The 21,094-nt window shown below is 37.4% G+C and overlaps 1 protein-coding gene across 2 annotated transcripts in view; it reads left to right on the top strand.

Annotated features, from left to right (window-relative positions):
• The window catches only part of si:ch211-186j3.6 (neural-cadherin), a 631,675-nt gene that overhangs the window by 227,664 nt on the left and 382,917 nt on the right, over window positions 1-21,094 (top strand). For both annotated transcript variants that reach the window (XM_051932159.1, XM_028809678.2), the window contains exons 5-6: window positions 7,120-7,231; window positions 18,693-18,942. In XM_051932159.1, the coding sequence (XP_051788119.1) occupies window positions 7,120-7,231; window positions 18,693-18,942 (362 nt within the window). The remainder of the gene's footprint in view (window positions 1-7,119; window positions 7,232-18,692; window positions 18,943-21,094) is intronic.

Genomic DNA, 21,094 nt, shown 5'->3' with positions numbered 1-21,094 from the left:
TAAAATGGATGGTAATATTGAACAGTATGCATTTAAGTGTGGCTCAAAGAGAAAACTTACCACAATTATTCATTTTATTTAGGTAAAGGGTGTTTAGTTAGTTTGAGGATGAGAATACATGTCTGGGCATAACCCTTTTAAAAGTGTGTAGTGAGTACTGACGAAATTTTGTGCTAGAAAGGCTACACCTACAGGGCTTCTTTCCAAGTTTCTCCAGTCTGTGCATTTTAAACTGCTGTTGGGTTTTCGGGAAGAGAGCAAAAGACACTGAACAAAAGACTTGACGCTGAGAGAAAACAAAAAGCTAAAATTGCTGTTATCCTTTCAGGAGCTCAGTAACACATGGTAACTGAAGCTTAATAGTTAATTTTCACTTTGTAATGAGTGTTGCAACAGTGGAGATACAGATACACATACACACACACACTCTCTTAGACCAACACAGCTACTGGACTGTCTGTCCTTATAATCACTATATGATATAACAACAGCAAATAGAGTTTAGATAAACATTGAAGTCTATTTACAGTACTGTATATACATGTGTTAAAATGCTGCGTCTGCTTTGCTATGGCATGTTTGCTTTTCCATTTAGACAGAAATGTTAAATTTCTTTAGTTATTTGTTTGTGCAGTCAGAAGGTGGGTGCTGTTTAGCCTCATCTGTGCATCTGCTGGTGTTAGGCAGATTTGTTGATTCAGGTGGTTTGAGTTCTGAAATCTGCATTCCTTGTGGCTCTTCGTTATCGGCTCTCTTAACAGCAATCCTTTAGACAGAGTATGAAACATCATTTACTTCAATGCATATTTTGCAGTTCATATTTTCATGAATATAGCTGCCAAATTCTTTAAAGTTTACATCAACTCCTACAGTATTGTCTCAATGCTGAACAAAAGAGCACACACAGAATGTGCGGCAACATATCAGTCACATTTACCATTTGTATATTAATGCCACCGAATGCCAATGTATAATCTGATGCTACAGAAAGGTTTTTCCCTTGCATCAGGTTATGTTTGTTTTTAAAATGTGCAATGTGCTCCTTGAACACACAACACACATTTACATGTCTAATAAAGTTTTTGTTTAAGGAGGTTTTTTGACTGCAGACGGTTCATCATAAACAGAAGTCACTGTCTGTTGGACCAGGTTAACGAGAACAACTCTGATCTTTGCAATTTAAAATCACCGCCCCTGATTTGAGCTCTGCCTTCAGGAGTTGTTGGATTGGTCTAGAAATGTGACACTCAGTGAGCCATCTAATTGTTCCCACCCAGTTTTAAGCATGGTTTACTCATGGTTGTCTCCAGACATATATATTATACATTTGGCTTCAGTGAGACTAGTGTCTACCAATTACTGATTTTAAATATGTTTTATTATTAAAATAATTAATTGGAGGTTTTGATATCAGAATTTTAAATTTGAGTTGTCAGGCCACAGTCTTTGTGAGTTATTATTTTTAGCCACTGTCTTTTTAGGTGCTATTTCGTGCCTTTCTGAGGTCCATGCTTAATTAGGCCTATCATTTCCATGTTTGCTCATGTCAGTGGATGAAGTCTTGCTGATCAGCTTTGCTATTTTAGTACATTTTAGTAAAATGTGTCCTGCAGTCAGAGAATTTTATTGTGTTTTTTGAAGCTGGCTTGTCTCAAGCAGCTGCACTAATTCTGCTGAAGTAATTCTGGAACAGTAGGTGATCCATGAAGCACACAGAAAGGAGCACATGACATTTTTTTCAGCTGCTAATCAGGATACCTTGTCTTGTGCACCTGTGTCTGAATATTGGAAATTGGCTGGCTGTTTTAAAAAGAGCATTGGCATTGTCCTTAGGGGCCTAATTTATACAAGCAATCTAACATCGTGTTATTTGTCCGAATAAACATTCAGAATGAAATGACCTCATGTAAGCTCCCCTTTACAGAACAGCCAATGTTCTGAATAAGTACATGGATAGAATGATTTGAATTATAAATACCATTCATACTCTGCCTAATAGGAGAATACTGGACTTTATTATACATGAAAAAACTCAGTTTTGATTACAAAATGGTTGTAAATTCTGTATGTACACTCTTTGATGAAAAATAATAATTGCACCCAAAAGTAATTGGCCTATTTGCAAAATAACTGTTATAGGAGATCAACACTTTCAAGCATATTTTTGCATAAATTTTGTTATTATAACTTGGAATGGGGTAGTTAAGTTTGCATTCCTGAATATCTGTTAATTGTTTGTTATTTTTTAAAAATGTATTGCATCTTCACCTCTTATTGTCCCAGTCTTTATCTCATAATCATGTTTGTCTTTTAAAAGTCAAAATTGATTGGCGGTTAGGGTTCTCAGGTACTGTAGTCGATTGGGCTGCAGTTACTTGACAGCCATATATAAAACATTTGCTGCCAGTCCTGTGGCATTATCTGCTGAAGCTGTGGCTTTATCTCTCCTTTGGTGCTTCTCCTTTCCTGAAGGTTTTCTGATTATTGTTTGTTTTAGGATTATTATGCATGAGATTTTTTAACTTTTTGCTTTTGGATTTTTCAGTTTAGGATTTAGTTTCTGGTATTTAAGGTTTATTAAATTGGATTTGTGGATTTTTGCATTTAATAAATGTTATTTAACTTTATGCTTATCTACCCTTTTCTATCATTTAATTTCAGTGCCTTTGTCATTTCCTTTTCTTTTTGAATTAAGAGTTCTTTCAAATTTTATAATACGCATTTTAGAATTTTTGACTATTGAAATTTTTAGCACTGTTTATTTAATGAAATAATTGCTATACTTATATTGCAAGTTTTTTTGGTAGTTTTGACCTTCCATTCATATCCTGATCATAACAATAGTGTGGCACACCAATAGCATCCAATCATATTTATAACTGGCTAGAGACAGCATTATTGATTATGCACTGTTGAGATAATGTAATCCAAAATACAGTCTTTCATGCCAGAACTCTGCAGAAGACTTCACAAGTGCAGAAGAATTTTGAAAACACAAAAATACAAAGATTTGGGGAATAGCCCTGTATATTGTAAGGCAGAGTGTACACAAAGGACTGATACCAGTCTCATGAACTGTAAAACAACAAAAGACAGTGAGTACATGGAGAAACATGACTTTTATATTAAGGCGGCATGAATTAGGTTGAGGTCTTCAAGACAGGACGGAAGTGAGGTCATCTGAAAGGCAGAAGTGAGAAAGGTTATTTAGTTTTCCGTGGTTCTTTGGGAAGAAAGAAAAGGCATTAGTACCCCTTACTAACCCATTTCCTGGTGTCTTCACACCCTGAACTGGACCCTTTGGCAGTGTGACAACTCATATATCATCCAAATATTTTTAAAAAGATGTCAGTGTTTCTGTTTCAATCATTTGACTTGAATATGTGACAGATTCTCAATTCCTGGATTCACTCTTAAAAGTACTTCTCCGTCATTTCCAATGGTGTCTTTGAGTATGTGATTTCATTGTGCAATTAAAGTAAATTGGTTGGACCAACTTTATTAATGCCTTTTAAATTTTGATTACCTGGTTTGAGTCCCTAAACACACTGCTCTGCTCTGCTAGTTTGTCAAGGTAGGACATGCCCTTTAGGACTGAGATGCGCTTTGCTTCTCGTAGCAGTGCTTTGGCTGTTTTATAGCGTGGTAACCAGAAATTCACACCATGCTCCAGAGGTGATCTCACTGATGTGTTATACAATCTGATCCTAACATTCATTAAATTTATAATAGGACACTGGTACCTACATGCTATGATGTAATGCCAAATTACTAATACTGGATTAACAGTTTAGATAAAAATGTTATTTCCACAACACATTATTACATCCCGAAAGCATAACTCACATTATTTAATATTTGCTCTTAACTTTTTTTCAAATCTGTTTTGTTTTATAAGGTTATACAAAAATTGATGGATGTTGAACATTCTATTATATAATACACACATTTCTCTGATATTGTCTGACTTGGCTCTTGTTCAAGGTACTGTAGATAATTATGGGTATTTGACATCCCAGCTGATAAATAATGGTAGTGTGCAAAGCAAGTGAAACATGATGACATTGCTTGTGGTGGGCAAAATATACTTGACAAGATGCCACACATGTTTAAAAGATTTTTTTTGATGATCTACTGAACATAAAGTACCAGCAATATAAACATGACATTTCATTTGCTTTTCACATTAACATTTAACTGAAACACATTGTTGAATATAGTCTCAGCATATGCCACAGAGTGTGAAACAAGTGGTGATATCTGGGGTTCCTCAAGGTATGGTGATTGTAAAATGTGGTAACTTGAATGGTAATTCAATAGAAAAAGAGCTAAGGTTATACAGGAGTCATTGGGTACCTTACCTTTGGCATTCGAAATATTAATAATGAGAGGATTCCAGAGATTGGGCAATGCAATGAAATGGCGTTGTGCAGCACTGTGTTTAAGAAGGAGTAAAACAAACAAATAACATATGTTATACTGATATACTATTTCTTCGTGAGATGATTGGGAATTGGTAAAAAATGTGAAGGCAATCCCTGTAGAAAGTTGTGTATCCAAAATTGCTTGGTCATAGGAGAACTTTTACATTTACATTTACATCATTTAGCAGACGCTCTTATCCAGAGCGACTTACAACAGTGCTTAGTAGTCTACGACTGTTCTTCAGTCTTTAAGGCTAGGATTAAATCTACTGTCATTAAACAAGTTACCGCTGACCAAGCGGTCACAAACATTAAGAAAAATAAGAGACGGTATATAATGAAGCTGTAAGTTTGGAATTTGAAGAAGGGGAGTGTAAGAAGTGAAACTGCTGAAGGATGCTTTGGAATCAAATGGTATGCATGATGAGTGAGAAGTGATCAAAATGTCTGGCTGAAAGTAACAAGAAAAGGCTGTGGTTGCACAACCAAGACACAAGGAAACATGGTGATGGAATAAGAGACAAGATAGTATAAGCAGTGGCAGAAACCTAAGGCAGAAAATGAAAAAGAGATTTGTAAGGAAGCAAAGTGAAATTCCAGAAAAGCACACAAAATCAATAGATGGGAGTTTACAAGTGATCTGCATAATGAAGAAGAAAAGAGAAATGTGTTTAGGATTGCAAAACAGATGGCAAAAGATGGGCAGGACATGATAGATGTGAATAATTGCTTAAAAATGCTGAAGGAAACTCTGTGATTGATAGAAATATGACTCAGGATGCCGATGTTCTTCTTTCAGGTAAGTTACTGAATGAGAAGAATAAATGGAATAATTCTGTTCTTTGCGAAAACACAGAGAGATTTGCATATTTTGAAAGGAAGAATTTCCAAAAGTGCTGAAAAAGATAAAGATTGGTAAAGCAGTTGGACCAGCTGCAGTAGTGTTTGAAATACTAAAGGTCAAAGGAAGGTCCTGGAGTTGAATGGTTGACAAACTTGTGCAACATGATTGTGGTGATATCTCCTGAATAATGGAGTATGCTCATTTGTTATACAAAGGAATGGCTGAACCACTGGAGTGTGGGTCATATCGAGCAATCAGACTCTTATAGCTGGTAAAAAGGTGGTTGAGGAAGTTAAACAGAAAATGTACCCAATGTAGTTTGATCTCATGCCTTGTAAGAGAAAATGTAATTGTTTTTGCTTGGCAAACTCAGTAAAAGCAGCAGGTGAAAGAAAACGAGGTGCATTATGCATTTGGAGGTTGGGAGAAGGCATTTAAAAGGATTTCCAGAGTGGGAGTGAAGTGGTCATTTATAAAGTTAGGTATGGATGAATGGTGTGCAATGATGTCAGTGTACGAGGGAGCATGAATGGTGAACAGGCTATCAAATGGGCATAATGTGAGTTTTGAAATGAAGGTGGGACTGAACCAGGTATCTGTTCAGAGTATGTTGCTTTTTTGTATAGCGTTGGAAGTGGTCTGCATTAGAATTCTTGTATGCTAATGATCTTGTATTGTTGGCAAAAAGTGAAATGAAATTAAAGAACAAGGTACTGAAATTTAAAGCTAATTTGGAAGTGACAGGTAAAGAAGAAGAAACCAAAGTGGTGGTTGGATGTATAAGGGCATGTCCATGCACCATGTGCAGTAAAGATAATGGAAGTAACTCGGTCTAATACATGGGGTGGTTGAAGTGGATAAATAAAAGAAATAACAATTTGAAAGGTAGCCTGCAGGCAGTGTGTGCAAGCTTTGTTTATATTACCCATGTGAGAGAATGCAAAATGCTCACGTAGTGCAATGAAGTGTAAATTTACATATCGACAATGGAGTTTTTGAAAAAGTAGGGAAGATCTGCTACTTAGGTGACATGATAAACACAGACAGATGTGTTGGGGATAGTCAACATTCTGACCTCTAAGGGAGTCAGAATAAAGTTTATGAATGCAATGAAGGCATTGTGCTGATTGACTAATGGGCACACAGAGCAAATGGCACAGAGTGACTGAGCAAAGAAGTGCACCATGAAGGAGGTGGAGAGTATGAGGTGCAGACAGAGGCCAAAGAAGATGTGATTGGAGGTGGTGTCAGATAATTTGAAAAGGCTGAGTCTCAAGGATGCTCAGGATAATGGGCAGTGGATGAAACTGATTTGGGTGGCAATTGACTAACCTGGATAAACCTGAAAAATGACTGCTAAACTACTGATGAATTAAAGAATTAATGTGATGGTATACCATGCAGGGTTGGTTTTTGATGTTTCTGGGATAACTGGGCAAAGTGGCCACACAAAATGGAGAAATGGATGGATAAATGCTTAATTTTGAATGTTCAAATGCTATTTAAATAACTTAGTGAGTAAAAGCAAAAAGTCTTATTAAAGTAAGTATTAAGTGAAATCCTCTCATTAAATGTCTGTCTGTTGCAAAAACTAGCAGCTACTCCATAATATGGAGTTTTGTATGCCTTTTACATTAGTAAAGACCACCAAATGAACAATATCAGATAGCTGTTGATTTGTATTTTTTCCTTCCTCCCAGAGATATGCAGATGCAGAGGTAGATGTTCTTTCAAAAAACAGTTCTTATGAATGGCAGAGGCAGCTGCTACCTGGTACACCAAATGCTTTCTTTATTTTTTGAAAATGTTTTGGGTATAATTCCATTTAAGTACAGTATTCTCTCACAACAGGTCCTGGTCTTGATTACTGACGAGAATGATTGTGCCCCAGAATTCCTGCAGTCCATCTACAGCAAAGAAAGCGTCCTGGAGACAGTTACCACGGCAACCTCATTGCTGCAGGGTAAGTATGGGTATGCCAATCATGCATGGAAGCACCGCTTATCTGATCATCTGGATTTGTCATTCTCTACTTGTCATGAGCATTTTAATGAAAAATAAGAGCAAAAGAGTTTTAAAAGAAATGAAAAGATATTCTTTAAATCTCATTTATGTTTATTTTTTGCATTTACTTTAAATGTAAATTTTAAGTTGGTGCTTAAATTATGCTGACAGATCATGCAGTAGAAATACACTTAAAATAAAAATGTGGATGTGCTGGTGTTATGAATTTCTGAGTTTCTTTTTGTATAGTTTTTAGTTTGACACTAATTGTGATTCTGATTTCTTTTTTTCTTTGGGGGAATTGGTTTAACGTTATTTTGCTTATACTTTGGACAACGCCATTTTGCCCTGGTACTTGTAACCTGGAAGTTGTGTCCTGTGACATCAGAGCAGCTCTGCTATTTAAGATTAAAATATACGTTTAGTGCAATTCTCAAGATTTAGCTTTCTTGCATTTTTCTAGTTTCCTTAGTTTTGTTCCTGGTTAGCATTTTTGGCATTGCCGTTTTGATCTCTTATTTCTTGGCTTTTGAGCTCTGCCCATTTACAGTGTCTCTCTCTTGTCTCCTGGTCAAATAAATAAAAATACTTTTCTGTTGACTCCTCCACCTGCAGAAGAGTTGGATATGGTGACACAGTAGCAAAGAGGTTAATATTTGTGCTTGACAACCCCAGAACCAGGCCTCACTGTCACATTTCTCTTCACGGCTCCCTGCCATTTCCCAAAGAGGTGTTGCTAACTTAACTGTCAGCTATAAATGGCATCGTTGTGAATGACAACCTGTCTAGATTTGGTTCTATTTGCAGCTTCACTGCCTTAGCTCAAGGAAGCACTTAGTGACAGAAGTAAGTGGTCAATAACTGAAGGTATGAAATGAACAGGAATCAAGATAGATAGATATTTTTACTTTTTAAAAGAATCTTTATTCAATCAAATAAACAAGTACAAGACTCCATAATGTTGACTTACAATACCACCATTACATGGAACAAAGTTTCTATACACATTTTTCCTTTCTTCAAATGAATTTCATAATCCACACTTTTTACCCCCAGACATATTATTAAATTCAAAATTCAATCCTTAACCACCAGTACAACCCATTACATTCCTCTTTCTATGCACATTAATTCAAACAAGTATAAAAACTCTTAAGAATTTTATCCAAAATCATTTAAAAAGAAACTGAACAAAGGCTTCAACCTTTCACAATAAATAATGAAATAAAAAATAGTTTCTCTTGTAATATAAAAAGGGAGCTAGTCAGTTTCTGAAGCTTTGAGTGAATGAATGAATTAGTGGCCAGGGCCATGTGCATTATTCTCCATTGCAGATCTCCAAGTTTATTTTGCAATGGAAGTTTATAAAAAGTCCTCCATGCTAGTGTGATTCTCTCAGTGACCTGCCGTTCTTTTCTTCACAGCATATCTGGCATCTCTTTCAGTAAATTATAAAACGTTACTTTGACACAAAGTTTGAAAGGGTCTTTTTTATCTAACAATTCAAACTGTTTCTCAACCAGAGTGCCAAATTTTAGAATGGGTCAGGGTCCTACTGTGTGATCAGGAACATTTGGCCTCACAATAATCATAGGCGATTACATCTCTGACTGTAATGTCCCCTCGCTTGTGAAATACTCGGCACACAGCGAGAGTGTGCCTAATCTGTGCAGCACTGTTTTCACCTGATTGAAAAAAAGCTCAGTCAGACACACCAATCTGATCCCAAGGACCGTCACGAGGTGAGCAGGAGTGTGCCAGCATCTCATGTTCTCATCAATTAAATGCCTTATTTTTAAAATCTCTTTAGTCAAAAGAACAGATACAGAAAGATCAGAAAGCAATAATGGATAGTCTAAAACAGCATTCCAGATTAAAGGTTCCTCCATGAACCAAAAAAATACTGTCCAGATTTAGTTCAGTTCCTCTGAGCTATTTATGCCAGACCTGAAGTGCTGTCTGATAAAACCCAGGTAAGTCAGATCTAATTAAGTTAGCAGAGTGTATGAGAAAAAAATGTTCAAACAAAATTCAAGTTCCTCACCCTATGAAATAAAGCAAAGTCTAGCTGTCTCCATGGCAGATGCTCTGGGCTGTATAAGAGCCTCTGTGTTGCTTGCAATTTAAAGGCTTCCATCCTGCTCATAAAATCAATGAGGCCCTGAGCGACTTCTTCCACTGGCAGATGTAAAACACTGTGCTTTTCCCAGTGTAGCCCATCTCGAAAAAAAACTGAGATTGGAGGAACAGCATATCTTAACCTATGCCAAAACATGGAGACCACAAAGTTATTAATGCCATGCTGGAGACCCTGTTGGAGGTACGTCCATCGGTTCAATCTGGCCTGCACCTTTTCAACCCAATTGGCCCAATTTTTCTCATCCATTCCTCCCTGTCCTGTATATACCCGCAGATATGTGAAGGCCCTCTTATTCCACTTAAGGCTGCCAGGCAAGTTCTGAGAGTCAGTATTCCTCCAGTCACCAATTATAAATGCATTGCTTTTGCTCCAGTTTATTTTAGCAGAAGAATATTTGCAAAAGTCATCCAGGCTAAATTTAACACCTTGATGTTTTTAGGGAAGTTCAATAAACACAGTCAGGTCATCAGCATAAGCTACCACTTTAAGGTGCAGGTTTGGACACTGAGGGGTGTTCAGACCTTGAAGATGCAGTCACAGATTTTGTAGCAGTAGCTCTATGGAGAGTGAGAAGAGCATAGCAGACAGAGATCAGCCCTGAAGTATCACTGTGGTTACCCTAAAAGTAGCTCTTAATATCCCATTAATTATTCCACTAAAAACTTTGTAATATAAGAGCTGAATGTGCTGAATAAAATAATGTCCAAAACCGAAGTCCTTCAGTACTCATAAGAGGTACTTGTGTAACACCCTGTCAAAAGCCTTTCTTGATCCAGTGATAATAAACCTGTTTTAAAACCAAAAGTTTAGCAGCAACAATTACATTTTGAACTAAAAAGATAATGTTAAATATGGATTGGTTAGGGATAGAGTATGTCTGCTTCTGTTTCACAATACATGTCATCACATTTTCTAAACAGTTGGCCAGGGCCTTAGAGAAGATCTTATAGTCTGCATGTAGAAGGCTCACTGGAGGCCAGTTCTCTAATTCTGTAAGGTCTCCTTTCTTGGGTAATAAGGAGAGGGGCAGTTCACACACTTGCATACTTTCCTGAAAAAAATCCAACAAATCAGTGCCAAGGTGAGTCCAAAAGATTTTGAAAAACCCCAAAGGCAATCCATCCATTCTTGGTGATTTTCCAGTAGTAAGCCCAGGTAATGCTGCGGTTAATTCGTCCAAAGTGAGTGTGGTTTCTAGAATATCTTTTCCCCCTTTCTGGAATCTGTGGCATGTCCTGAAGAAAAAATATCACAACTCAAAAGATTTTCCATCGATTTCCACAGAAGATAGTCACTAATAGAATTGAAGTGCCAAGACTTGAATGGCTTCAGGCTTCTCCAGGTCTTGACCTTTATTTGTCTTTTAAACAGTGAATGCTTTTGCATTGACCTGTTGTTTTTTCCAGTCTAAAAAAAAATGAGTGAGTTCATCCATTTGAGAGAGAGTCTGCATTATAGATGGGACGAGTGCACTGTTGAGTCACCTGTCCATTAGATCCATCAGTAATTATTTTTTGTTTTTAGTGCTTCGAAAATGCTGTTTGTGCTTAAAGCCGAACAAAGCTTGTCAATGTCCCTCTCTAGGGACCTCATGCATAACTCCGTGTGTAGAATTCACACTAAAACATGGCATAGGGACAAAAGCGGAAAAAAATTCAGATGCAAAAATCTGTTGCGTTCGCCAACAACCACATTCTTCGCGCCTTCTGCCACTCCCCAAACTTCTCCCAGAATTACACCTCTTTGAATATGCAAATCAATGTAAATAGCCCTTAAGTTCAGCGTTCTGTGAAAAGGCAATGGCAAAAGCATGGAGGGAAATAGAAGAATTTCAGCGAATACTAAGTGGAGGCAAAGAAAATCATACTATTTGCTGGTTTAAACAGTGATATAAACAACAAAAGAAAGTTGATCGAGTGAAGTTCACAAAGTCACACAGTGCCCAAAATAAAAAAAGTTGTCAGATATCAAAGTCGCCGTGAAAAGGTGAGTCGTAGGCCACCGTCTGAGTGTCATATGAAAGCTTATTAGGGTACAGAGAAAAGAAAAAAAAAATAGGGACACAGTGGGGGAAAAAACTTGAAATGTCAACTTTAATATCGAAATTAACAGTTTATTTTGTCATTAAAGTAGAACATCTTAAACTTCATCTTAAAATCATTTAATTTACTAGTTTCTCAAATACCATCGTAAATAAAGTAGCACATTAAATGCTTTGTTTTGTATGTGTTCTTCTATCTGCTCTATGTGTGTGAATCACTACGTGCTTCTTAAACAGGCTTTCTCTTTCTCCGACAGGACACAGAATCCATTACATTCATGATATTACAGCTCTCTGAATAATTTAAATACTGAGATGTATACTTGAAATCATTTTCATGATGATAAGAAATAAATCATGTTTTAAACATGGGAACATGGTGCTGCAGTGATAGTGACGAACTGGCGCCTCGTCTAGAGATTGTTCCTGCTTCCTGCAACATGCTTGCCGTGCCGTGCGCTACCTTCGATGATATTGCAGCAATACTGTCTCTTTCAAATGTACTAATCCCTAATTCATGTCCTTCCTTTACTTTCTCCAAATACCCAATCACCACATAATCAGCTTAGTAATAGACGTTAAGCCATCTGTAAGCTGAGAACGGCGATTCTTCAAAACTTTTAAGGAACATTGAAATATCTTCGTAGTACATGTTTAATTATTCTATTCATCTATCCTTCCAGTGTTGCACCAGCCCCAGCAGAATACAGCATGAGGCAAGAACAATCCATGAACGGAGCGGCAGCTCCTTGCTAGCGCTGCAACACCGTGTCCTCACAGGTTTAATTATTAACAATATAGATCAGGGGTAGGCAACGTCGGTCCTGGAGTGCCACAGTATGTGCAGGTTTTTGTTCCAACCCAGTTCCTTAACGAGAACTCAATTATTGCTGATGAAGCACATATTGCTTAAGTGACATTTTAATGCTTCATTTTAGTGGTCTCGCTTGTTAAGGTTCTCCAACCTTAATTGCTTATTTCAATCTTAAACTGCTGCATTCAGTGTTTTAATTGCTCCTTATTAGCAATAAGATGTAAAAGACAAAGAAGCCAGCAGTTCTCCAGCTAGCTTTTTTCCAATTACATCTGTGTGTGTTCATCATGCACGGTTTGATTTAATAAAACACTTAATAGAAAAATGTGACAGACTGAAAATGATCTGTTTTAGGCTTCAAATCATTTGGATGATATCCTTGGAAAGGAAAAAAATCTACGATATAAAAGCCTTACATTGCACAGACTAACAAGCCATAAAATTAAATAAGGTCTGAGATTGGCAATGATTGGTTTCTAATTAAGCAATTGGGTTGAATGAAAACCTGTAGCCACTGCGGCTCACCAGGACCGACATTGCCTACCCCTGTTTTACATCTTATTGCTAATAAGGAGCAATTAAAACACTGAATGCAGCAGTTTAAGATTGAAATAAGCAATTAAGGTTGGAGAACCTTAACAAGCGAGACCACTAAAATGAAGCATTAAAATGTCACTTAAGCAATATGTGCTTCATCAGCAATAATTGAGTTCTCGTTAAGGAACTGGGTTGGAACAAAAACCTGCACATACTGTGGCACTCCAGGACCGACGTTGCCTACCCCTGATATAGATTATTTAAATGAAGTTAACGTTTTATCTGTATAATGTAATAAACATATTTTGCTGCACTTCATCTTAAAAATGATATCGTCTTCATATGTAAATACGCGCTAAAGTGGCTCAGGTTGTGCAATATTATAACAGTATTGCGAGTTTACAGTGAGGTAATTGTACTAATAAGTACAAACAGATCTACAAGGAGCACTTGATGGACTGATTTGATTGCGTTTATAGTTTTTGGGATGAAACTGTTTCTGAGCTGCAACGTCAGTACAGGAAAGGCTCTGAAGCGTTTGCCGTATGAGAGCAGTTCAAATAGGCAGCATGGCTGAGGCAGCGTGTGCTAGATGCTGTATACCGATAATTCTCTTTCTGATCAGTTGTTGTAGAGCTGTGATTCCACACTCAGATACAGTGATATAAATACTCCGAGTGGTGCAATGAGAGTAATATGGAAAAAGATGATCCGCTGTGGCAACACCTAACAGGAGCAGCTGAAAGAAGAAGAAGGTGCAGTGAGAGTAACAACGCTAAAGCAGCTATGGTATATGGAATAGTTTGGCTATTCCGTGGACCATTATATTGTTACAGGTTAATTACAATCAGATGCCTTAAACTAATAAACAATATGCGGTTGATTTCAGTGTATATGATAAAGCCGCGTCAGGGATGTGGATCTAAAAAAGAAAGGGAAACCACACAGGAACAGTAGCACTGCTTTGACGCTGGGTGCCGCCAGTTTGCAAAACCGAGTGGAGAACTTGCGTACAGCAAGCCTTTAGCTGGCGTGAAAATGTGCGTGGGTTTACGCCAAGTTTAGGTTTTATACATCGCAATGTGAGTGTGGAAACGGGCGTATGCAACAATTTTGTGCATACGCACCGTTTATACATGAGGCCCCAGCTATTTCTAGTGGTCTCTTCTGTGTATCAATGGCACAGTACCTGAATCTCAATTTTAGAAATATTCCTCCATTGGTGCAGAGAAGAGAAATTTTGTTTTGTGTGTCTATATCGGTTCCAGAAATAACCAAAACTTTTGATGAAGTGTGAGTCAGTCTTTCAGCAGGTTGGCATTTAAGTGCCAGTTAGACTTAGCAGAATGTGAAAAATGAGCAGGAATATGAAGAGATACAAGAGAGTGATCAGGAAAGCCAGTTGGAAAAATGGAGCAGTTAGCAATGAGGTTCATATGATGTTACTGAATGTAAAATCTGTCAAGTCTGGCAATAGAGAGCCGCTCTGCAGAGTCCTTCACCCACATATACTGCCTAACACCTGGATGCAATACTCTCTGAATGTCAATAAAATTATTCTTCATAACTCCAGACATGATTGCTTTGACTGACTATGGGTGTGGCTCCAGTACCATTCCTGTCCAGTTATGTATTCTCAGTGCAGTTAATGTCCCCTTCAACAAACACGAGTTTCTCATCCTTACACTGCACTAGCACATCAAGTAAAATAGAAAAGCAGTGGAGTCTCTCTGTCCCTGTATTAGAGGCATACACATTCACCAATACCAACTTCTTCTCTCCAATGTTTGCTTCTACCCTTAGTAGCCTTGATTCATTCGAAACAACAGAGTTCAGCACAAAACTTTTCGAAAACAGAATAGTGACCCCAGCACTGAGAGCCAATGACTAAAATATGCCATACCTGCACACTCCCTGTGCCATTCTGATTAGTTTGTGACTTCAGTGTGTGTTTCTTAAAGAAAAGTGATATTAATCATTTTTTGAGCTAAATACTCAAAAATGCTGGTCTTTTAACTGAGTCACTGAAACCATTCACATTTCAAGTGCCCAGAAAATTAAAAGGCATTGGGCAAGAAGAAATAATAGCAGTCAGTAAAATTAAATTAACCATACGGAAAGTAGCATTGTGGTTGTAAGGAGTATTATAATTTGCTTATATTAACTATTAACTTTACTAACTTCAGAAATTGCAATACGTTCTCAGTACTATACCCCTGGTGTAAATGTGTGTGAGATGGCAGATCCATTCTGATGGATGCATCAGATTCATTGCCCAGTGGCAGCAGTACCTAAACTTTTTTGTCTTGTTACTCTTTTTTGTCAGTCCACTACTTATAGATTTGTCTTTTTTCTTCCTTGTCGCTGGCTTTACTAAGCCCTGATCACTATTTTGTTCTTCACCCCCTGTCTCTTCTGTCATTTCTTCAGTTAGCAGCTGCACAGTCAGTGTGCCCTACTCTGTTTCGTGTCCCAGTCTTACTGTAACAGTTTCTTCTACTTTCTGTACACCTTGATCTCCAGTCATCTCATTGGAATCATAAGTCAATTTGTCCTCAATTTCTGATTTACTAGTCAAAGAATTGTTCTCTTCCTCATCTGATGCTCTATTAATGAGTTCTCTGTGCTCACCTGACATTCTCACCATATCTGAGTTATCTGTTGTCTCACCGCACTTTCAGTTGTTGCTTTATGCCATGTCTGTCCACACATAAGGGACTTTATTGACTCCGTAGAGACATACTCTATACAATCGCAACCGTCTACTTTGAATTTCAAGGCAACATCAAGCTCTTTGTGTATGTTATTTAATAACATGTACACCTGTCTCCTGAATGAAACGACATGCTTTAAATCAGGACATCAGCATCCTAAAGGAATCATAATCAGTTCTGAGATTAATTTGCCATATCTCTGAAGTTCATTTAATAATTCTTAGTTTTTTTGTAAAGTGTTGGTACATTAGACACAATAACTCGTTTAGCTGGAGTTGACAAAGACAGCACTGTAACTAGCGATCTGTTTAACACCAGCCCCTCCTGTACCAGATAATGCACCAAAGTTTCATCATTTAAGAACACCACAACTGTTTTATTCATCCATGAGGCAGATCGCACATTCTTGCAGCTAACTCTTTTTGCCACCTTAACTACACAAGCTTCAACAGATATCGTTAGGTCCACTACCACGTGTTTTTCTTTTTTGTTTTTTTTAACAGATGTTCAAAATTTTGTGGGTGACGTCCAAGAGGCCTTGCTCAGCACGTTGCTATTGGCTTTGGCAGCAGCATCCGCAGCCATGCCCGACTTGTACAATAAAGTTCAGAAACAAAAACAGTCTTAGACAAATAACATATAAGTAATAATAGCTCTATAAAATAAAGGAGAGTCAGGGGAAAAAAAATATAAAGTACCAAGAAAACTCACACAGGGAACTCCACAAAGGAAACCAACTGACAACCAGCAGTCACGCCCACCACAGACCAGAGTTATCAACAGAGACAGCAGACAGAAAGGATAGATAGATAGACAGACAGACAGATAGATAAAAAAACTTTATTAAGCCCAAAGATTATTCGCAGTAGATTAACAAAGTGTAGGTATACTAAATGTAAAATGATTAGAATTGCACATACTTCAACAGTACAGGATATGATTGGCACAGTCTATTGCATCATTGTTTGTTAAGATGTTTGCTAGACCAGCTCAGCACCATTCAGCAAATAGTGAGCAATACTACCTTGGCCAAGGGTTGTCACATTATACAGCCTGATGGCTGAGGGTAGGAACAACAAAATGTTAATAATCTATTACTTAATGTGCTTTTCTGTTTAGCCAAAAGTTCATACATGGGGTGAATGTCATTGTCCAGGATAGTCAGCAGCTTTTTGAGTGACCTCTGTTCTACCACTTTCTCCAGTAATTCAAGCTTGACTCATAATTAAAACTGCATTTTTAATCAGTTTATTTAGTTTGTTGGCATCGCCTGCACTAATACCATTTCCTCAGCATATTTCTGCATAAAATTATGCAGGCCACTACAGACTGATAGAAAACATGTGAGAGAGGCCTGCATACATCAAATGACCTCAACCTTCTCAGGTATTAGAGGTGACTCTGACCCTTCTTGTATATTGTCTCCATGTTGGTACTCCACCCAAGCTTGTCATTCAGATGCACCCGAGGTACGTCCTCACCACCTCCACATCTTCACCATCAATGAAAACTGGGGGCAGAGCAGGTTTTGTATGTTGGAAATCAGGTTACCTACCCCATGGGAAAGCTGAGGAAAATGTTTTTGCTTAGTCACAACTAGGGAGACCAGAAGGTTAATTATATATTTTTATAACATGCATTCTATCAGAAAACATTCTGACACTGGCACTTTTCTGTCCTGCCTGGAGAGTAATATAAGATTATTCTTTCACTATTATATTTTCAATTATTTATTAACAAAAAAATAGAGTGCTTCTGAAGAGCAGCAGTTTATGTAGACATTTAAGGTTATTTAATTTTGAATCATTCCATGCTCATCATAATTTCAATAACGATCAATTTCCACTCCTATTTATAGTGCCTTGGCCTTGGTATTTCTTAATGACCGAAGACATTTTTTTACAGTTACATTTTCAGTTCTTTTTTTGGGTTGTAGTGTATAGAGTAGACTCTAAAAGAAAAACAATGTTTGGTGCTTCTTTTATTTTTTTGATTTGGAAGATTTAGAAAATAAAAGTCTCACTCTGTTTAGAAGTGTAAATCAGAAAGCACTTTATCAATACACATGGTTAAGTGGACAGCACCAGCACAACACAAACAGTAACTTTTATTTAATCAATACAATGAATATCTAGATTAATTTTCCCAATCTAGAACCAATGAGATTTCTCAGGTAAGGACAACATCTTTAGTATTTTGCTGAGAGAATCTGTGGTCGTACTGCTTAAAAAGGACAATTATCCTTTTGCTTAAGGAAACAAAAGTGGACTGTCTCATTGACTACAGACTAGTGGCAGTCACTCCAACCATGATGAAATGCTTTGAGATACTTGTGCTAGGACACATTAAACAGAATATTCCAGACAATCATGATCACCTTCAGTTTGCATATTATAATAGCCGGTCCACAGAAGATTCTATACCCCTTTGACTTCATACCTCCTGGATAATAAAAACTGTTATAGATTACAGCTCAGCACTATTGTAGTGTAAAAGCTGACCACAAACGTCTCATTTTAGGACTACACAATTGCACAACCCTCTGCAATTAGACTTTGGACTTCCTAACCAAGAGATCAGCTTGTCTAGACTGGCAGCATCACATCCTCCATATTGACTCTCAACACAGTCAATCCACAGGGTAGTGTGCCCCACATTCATTAATTATAATCGCAGGTTTCAGTACTTTAGTTAAGAACCAAGGAAAGATTTAAGATAGCTAACTTTGATGGTTTTTACCATCATGTGTGTGACAGATTACAGGCATTACACAGCTGCAGAAAAGAACATGGGTAAAAAGGTGAAGTGTGAATGAGGCTTTAGGGAGTAGAATTCCTTGTTTTCTACTCCAAAACACTTTTAATACCTTCAGAAATTCTTTTTTTATTGAGTTTTGCATTTTACAATTGTGAAATTACCTGCAAAACTTCTTTTAGTACTAGTTTTGCAAAAACATATGCAAATAAGAGCTTGATTGTTGTGCTCATCACTGTTCTTTGTTTTCAGATTCAGTTTCTTTTGTTTTGTTAATATTCAGGTTTGTAAATGCACTAACATCTTTACTAGAGAAACCATTGTATTATATTTTAAAACATACTTTTATTTACCAACATTTTTGAAATGTATTTTATTATTATGCACACTTAGGAATCATTTTATATCTTTTTCTTTCAGTGTCAGCCAATGACTGTGACTCTGGTCCAAATGCTGAGATTGTCTATTACACTCTGAGTCCTGATTTTAGTATCTCCTCTCATGGAACTATCTTCCCAGCCAAACAACTTGACTATGAAAGGCCTAATCATCTTTATGAATTTGTCATTATGGCGGTGGACAAGGGAGAGATCCCGAAGACTGGAACTGCGACCATCCGTATACGTATGTCTAATGTCAATGACGAAGCACCAGAGTTTTCTCAACCCATGTAAGTTTAAACAGATGAAAATTATGATACTATGCAATCATAGTATCATTTTTAATGATATTATTAATCTGAATGTTTCAGTGTTCGCAGTGATTTGCATAATTATAATGTTCTGAAAGCACAATGCTGGCATTCTGTAACTTTGAGTAGTTATTCCCAGCATTGATTGTTGCCTGCAAAAACTTTTGAGTAGAGTGCCCACAGAAACAAAAATGTGCTTTTATCGAAAGTCCAAAAGGAGCAAATTAAATTCTTTTGGAAGAGTTCTTTACATGGTGGGTTTGACTTAGGGCAGAAGAAAACTTCAGACAGCTACCTGTTAGAGCAAATCTTATTAATTAGGTTAACAACTTTTACAACAAATTAATTTTTGAATGTTATTTTTTTTATTCTTGGGGCCTCATGTATAACGGCATGGCGTAGAATTCATACTAAAACATGGCATACAGACAACCCAAAAATGTGCGTATGCACAAAAAAATCCAGATGCATAAAACTGTGCATACACCAAGTTTCACGTACTTACCCTTTATAAATCCCAATGAATGTGAAAGTTAATGCATGTGCACACGCCTCAGCTCCACCCCGATTCCTCCCAGAATATTGAATATTTAAATATGCAAATCAATATAAATAGTCCCTTCCGGTCAGTGTTTTGTTAAAAGACAATGGCAAAAGCATGTGGAAAAAAAAAGAATTGCTACAAGTGCGAAGTGGAGGCAAGGAAAAACATACTATTGGCTTAAGCAGTGGTATAAGCAACACAAAGAAGTTGATCGAGTAATACAGAGTGGTAGAGACACTCTAAAGTTCAAGTTCAGAAAGTCGCACAGTGCCAGAAATAAAAAGTGGCCAGATATCAAAGTCGACATGAAAAGGCAAATCGCAGCCCACCATCTGTTTATTCTGATTCAGAAAATATTATTAAAGCTGACCTCCGTGCTGAGAACATGACTCCAGGTGCTGCTGTGCCCACCACATCTTCAGACGCTGGCTGCACTCATACCTCTGCCTTGGAAAATGCTGGGCAATCATCTGGCTGTGTGCTGATACACGCTGTGCTGGAGTCACAAATTGTAATAGTGGATGCTGTAAGATGTGGCCAATAAACTAATAAATATAAAGGCTGTGCTATGTGATATTGACCACAAATTAAACAAATTGGTTAAAAAATAAATGCTGCATCTGATTACCTGTTTTTACATTCTGATAATTACTTCCTAACAAAGTTGTAATGCTGTCCGATTTGGCAGATCATTTGGTGGGTCAAGGTCAGGTGGGTCAAGGCACAATTGTGTGCCACATTATGCAGCACGCTACATGCTTGAACAATGCGATGCACTTCCTGTGGACTATAGCGCAGCATTTTAATAGACTAGAAATGCTTTCTATTCCCATAAGCAAATTAATTCTCTGAAGGACTGCTTGCCTTTTGCCACACTAGTTGGAAAAAAGCACTTGCGACATTGCAGAGTTGCTGTTTTTATAGGCTCTCCCACTATAGATGATGCAGTGTCAGCTCATTCTTTTGGTGATTCATCCTTGGCTTGTCCAACCTGTCCAGCGCTATTGTAATAGCATTGTGTGTGTAATAGACCACTCTGATTTACATTTGGAAAACCTCATATTGTGTTTTGAAGTTTCTCAGTTCAACCACAGTGTAAGGAAATCTTATATATATGGATGACAAGCGGATAATACCATCCTATACAGCTGGCATGTCATAACTCAGTGTTGATTGTGAAATACCTGATCGGTCAGCAAGTTCACATTGAAAAACTCTTGTGACTAAAAACCTGAGAGTGGACATAACTTGCAAAGGAGCGGGTAGAGCATAATTCCTCAAAGTCTGTCTTTGTGAAGCTGGCACCAGTTCAGCAAAAAGTTCCAAGAGGATAGTTGTTGGAAATCGACATCAACTTAGAAGCCAGTCATCATCATCTATAAATACATCCTCTCTTCTAATTCTTCCACTTGCGATGTCTTCTAACAATGCTAAAGCAGTTATGGTAGTTGGAATAGTTTGGCCAGTCCATGCACATTATATTTTTGCAGAATGATTACCATCCAGTGAATTCAATTTCTAAATAATATGCAGTTAATATTGGTGTATTTGATAAATCATCCATCATGGATGTGAATATGAAAAAGA

Source organism: Erpetoichthys calabaricus, chromosome 9 (genome assembly GCF_900747795.2).
Source record: "Erpetoichthys calabaricus chromosome 9, fErpCal1.3, whole genome shotgun sequence".
NCBI lineage: Eukaryota > Metazoa > Chordata > Cladistia > Polypteriformes > Polypteridae > Erpetoichthys > Erpetoichthys calabaricus.
Note: the sequence above shows the minus strand (reverse complement) of the source record. Positions and strands in the feature narration are given on the sequence as shown.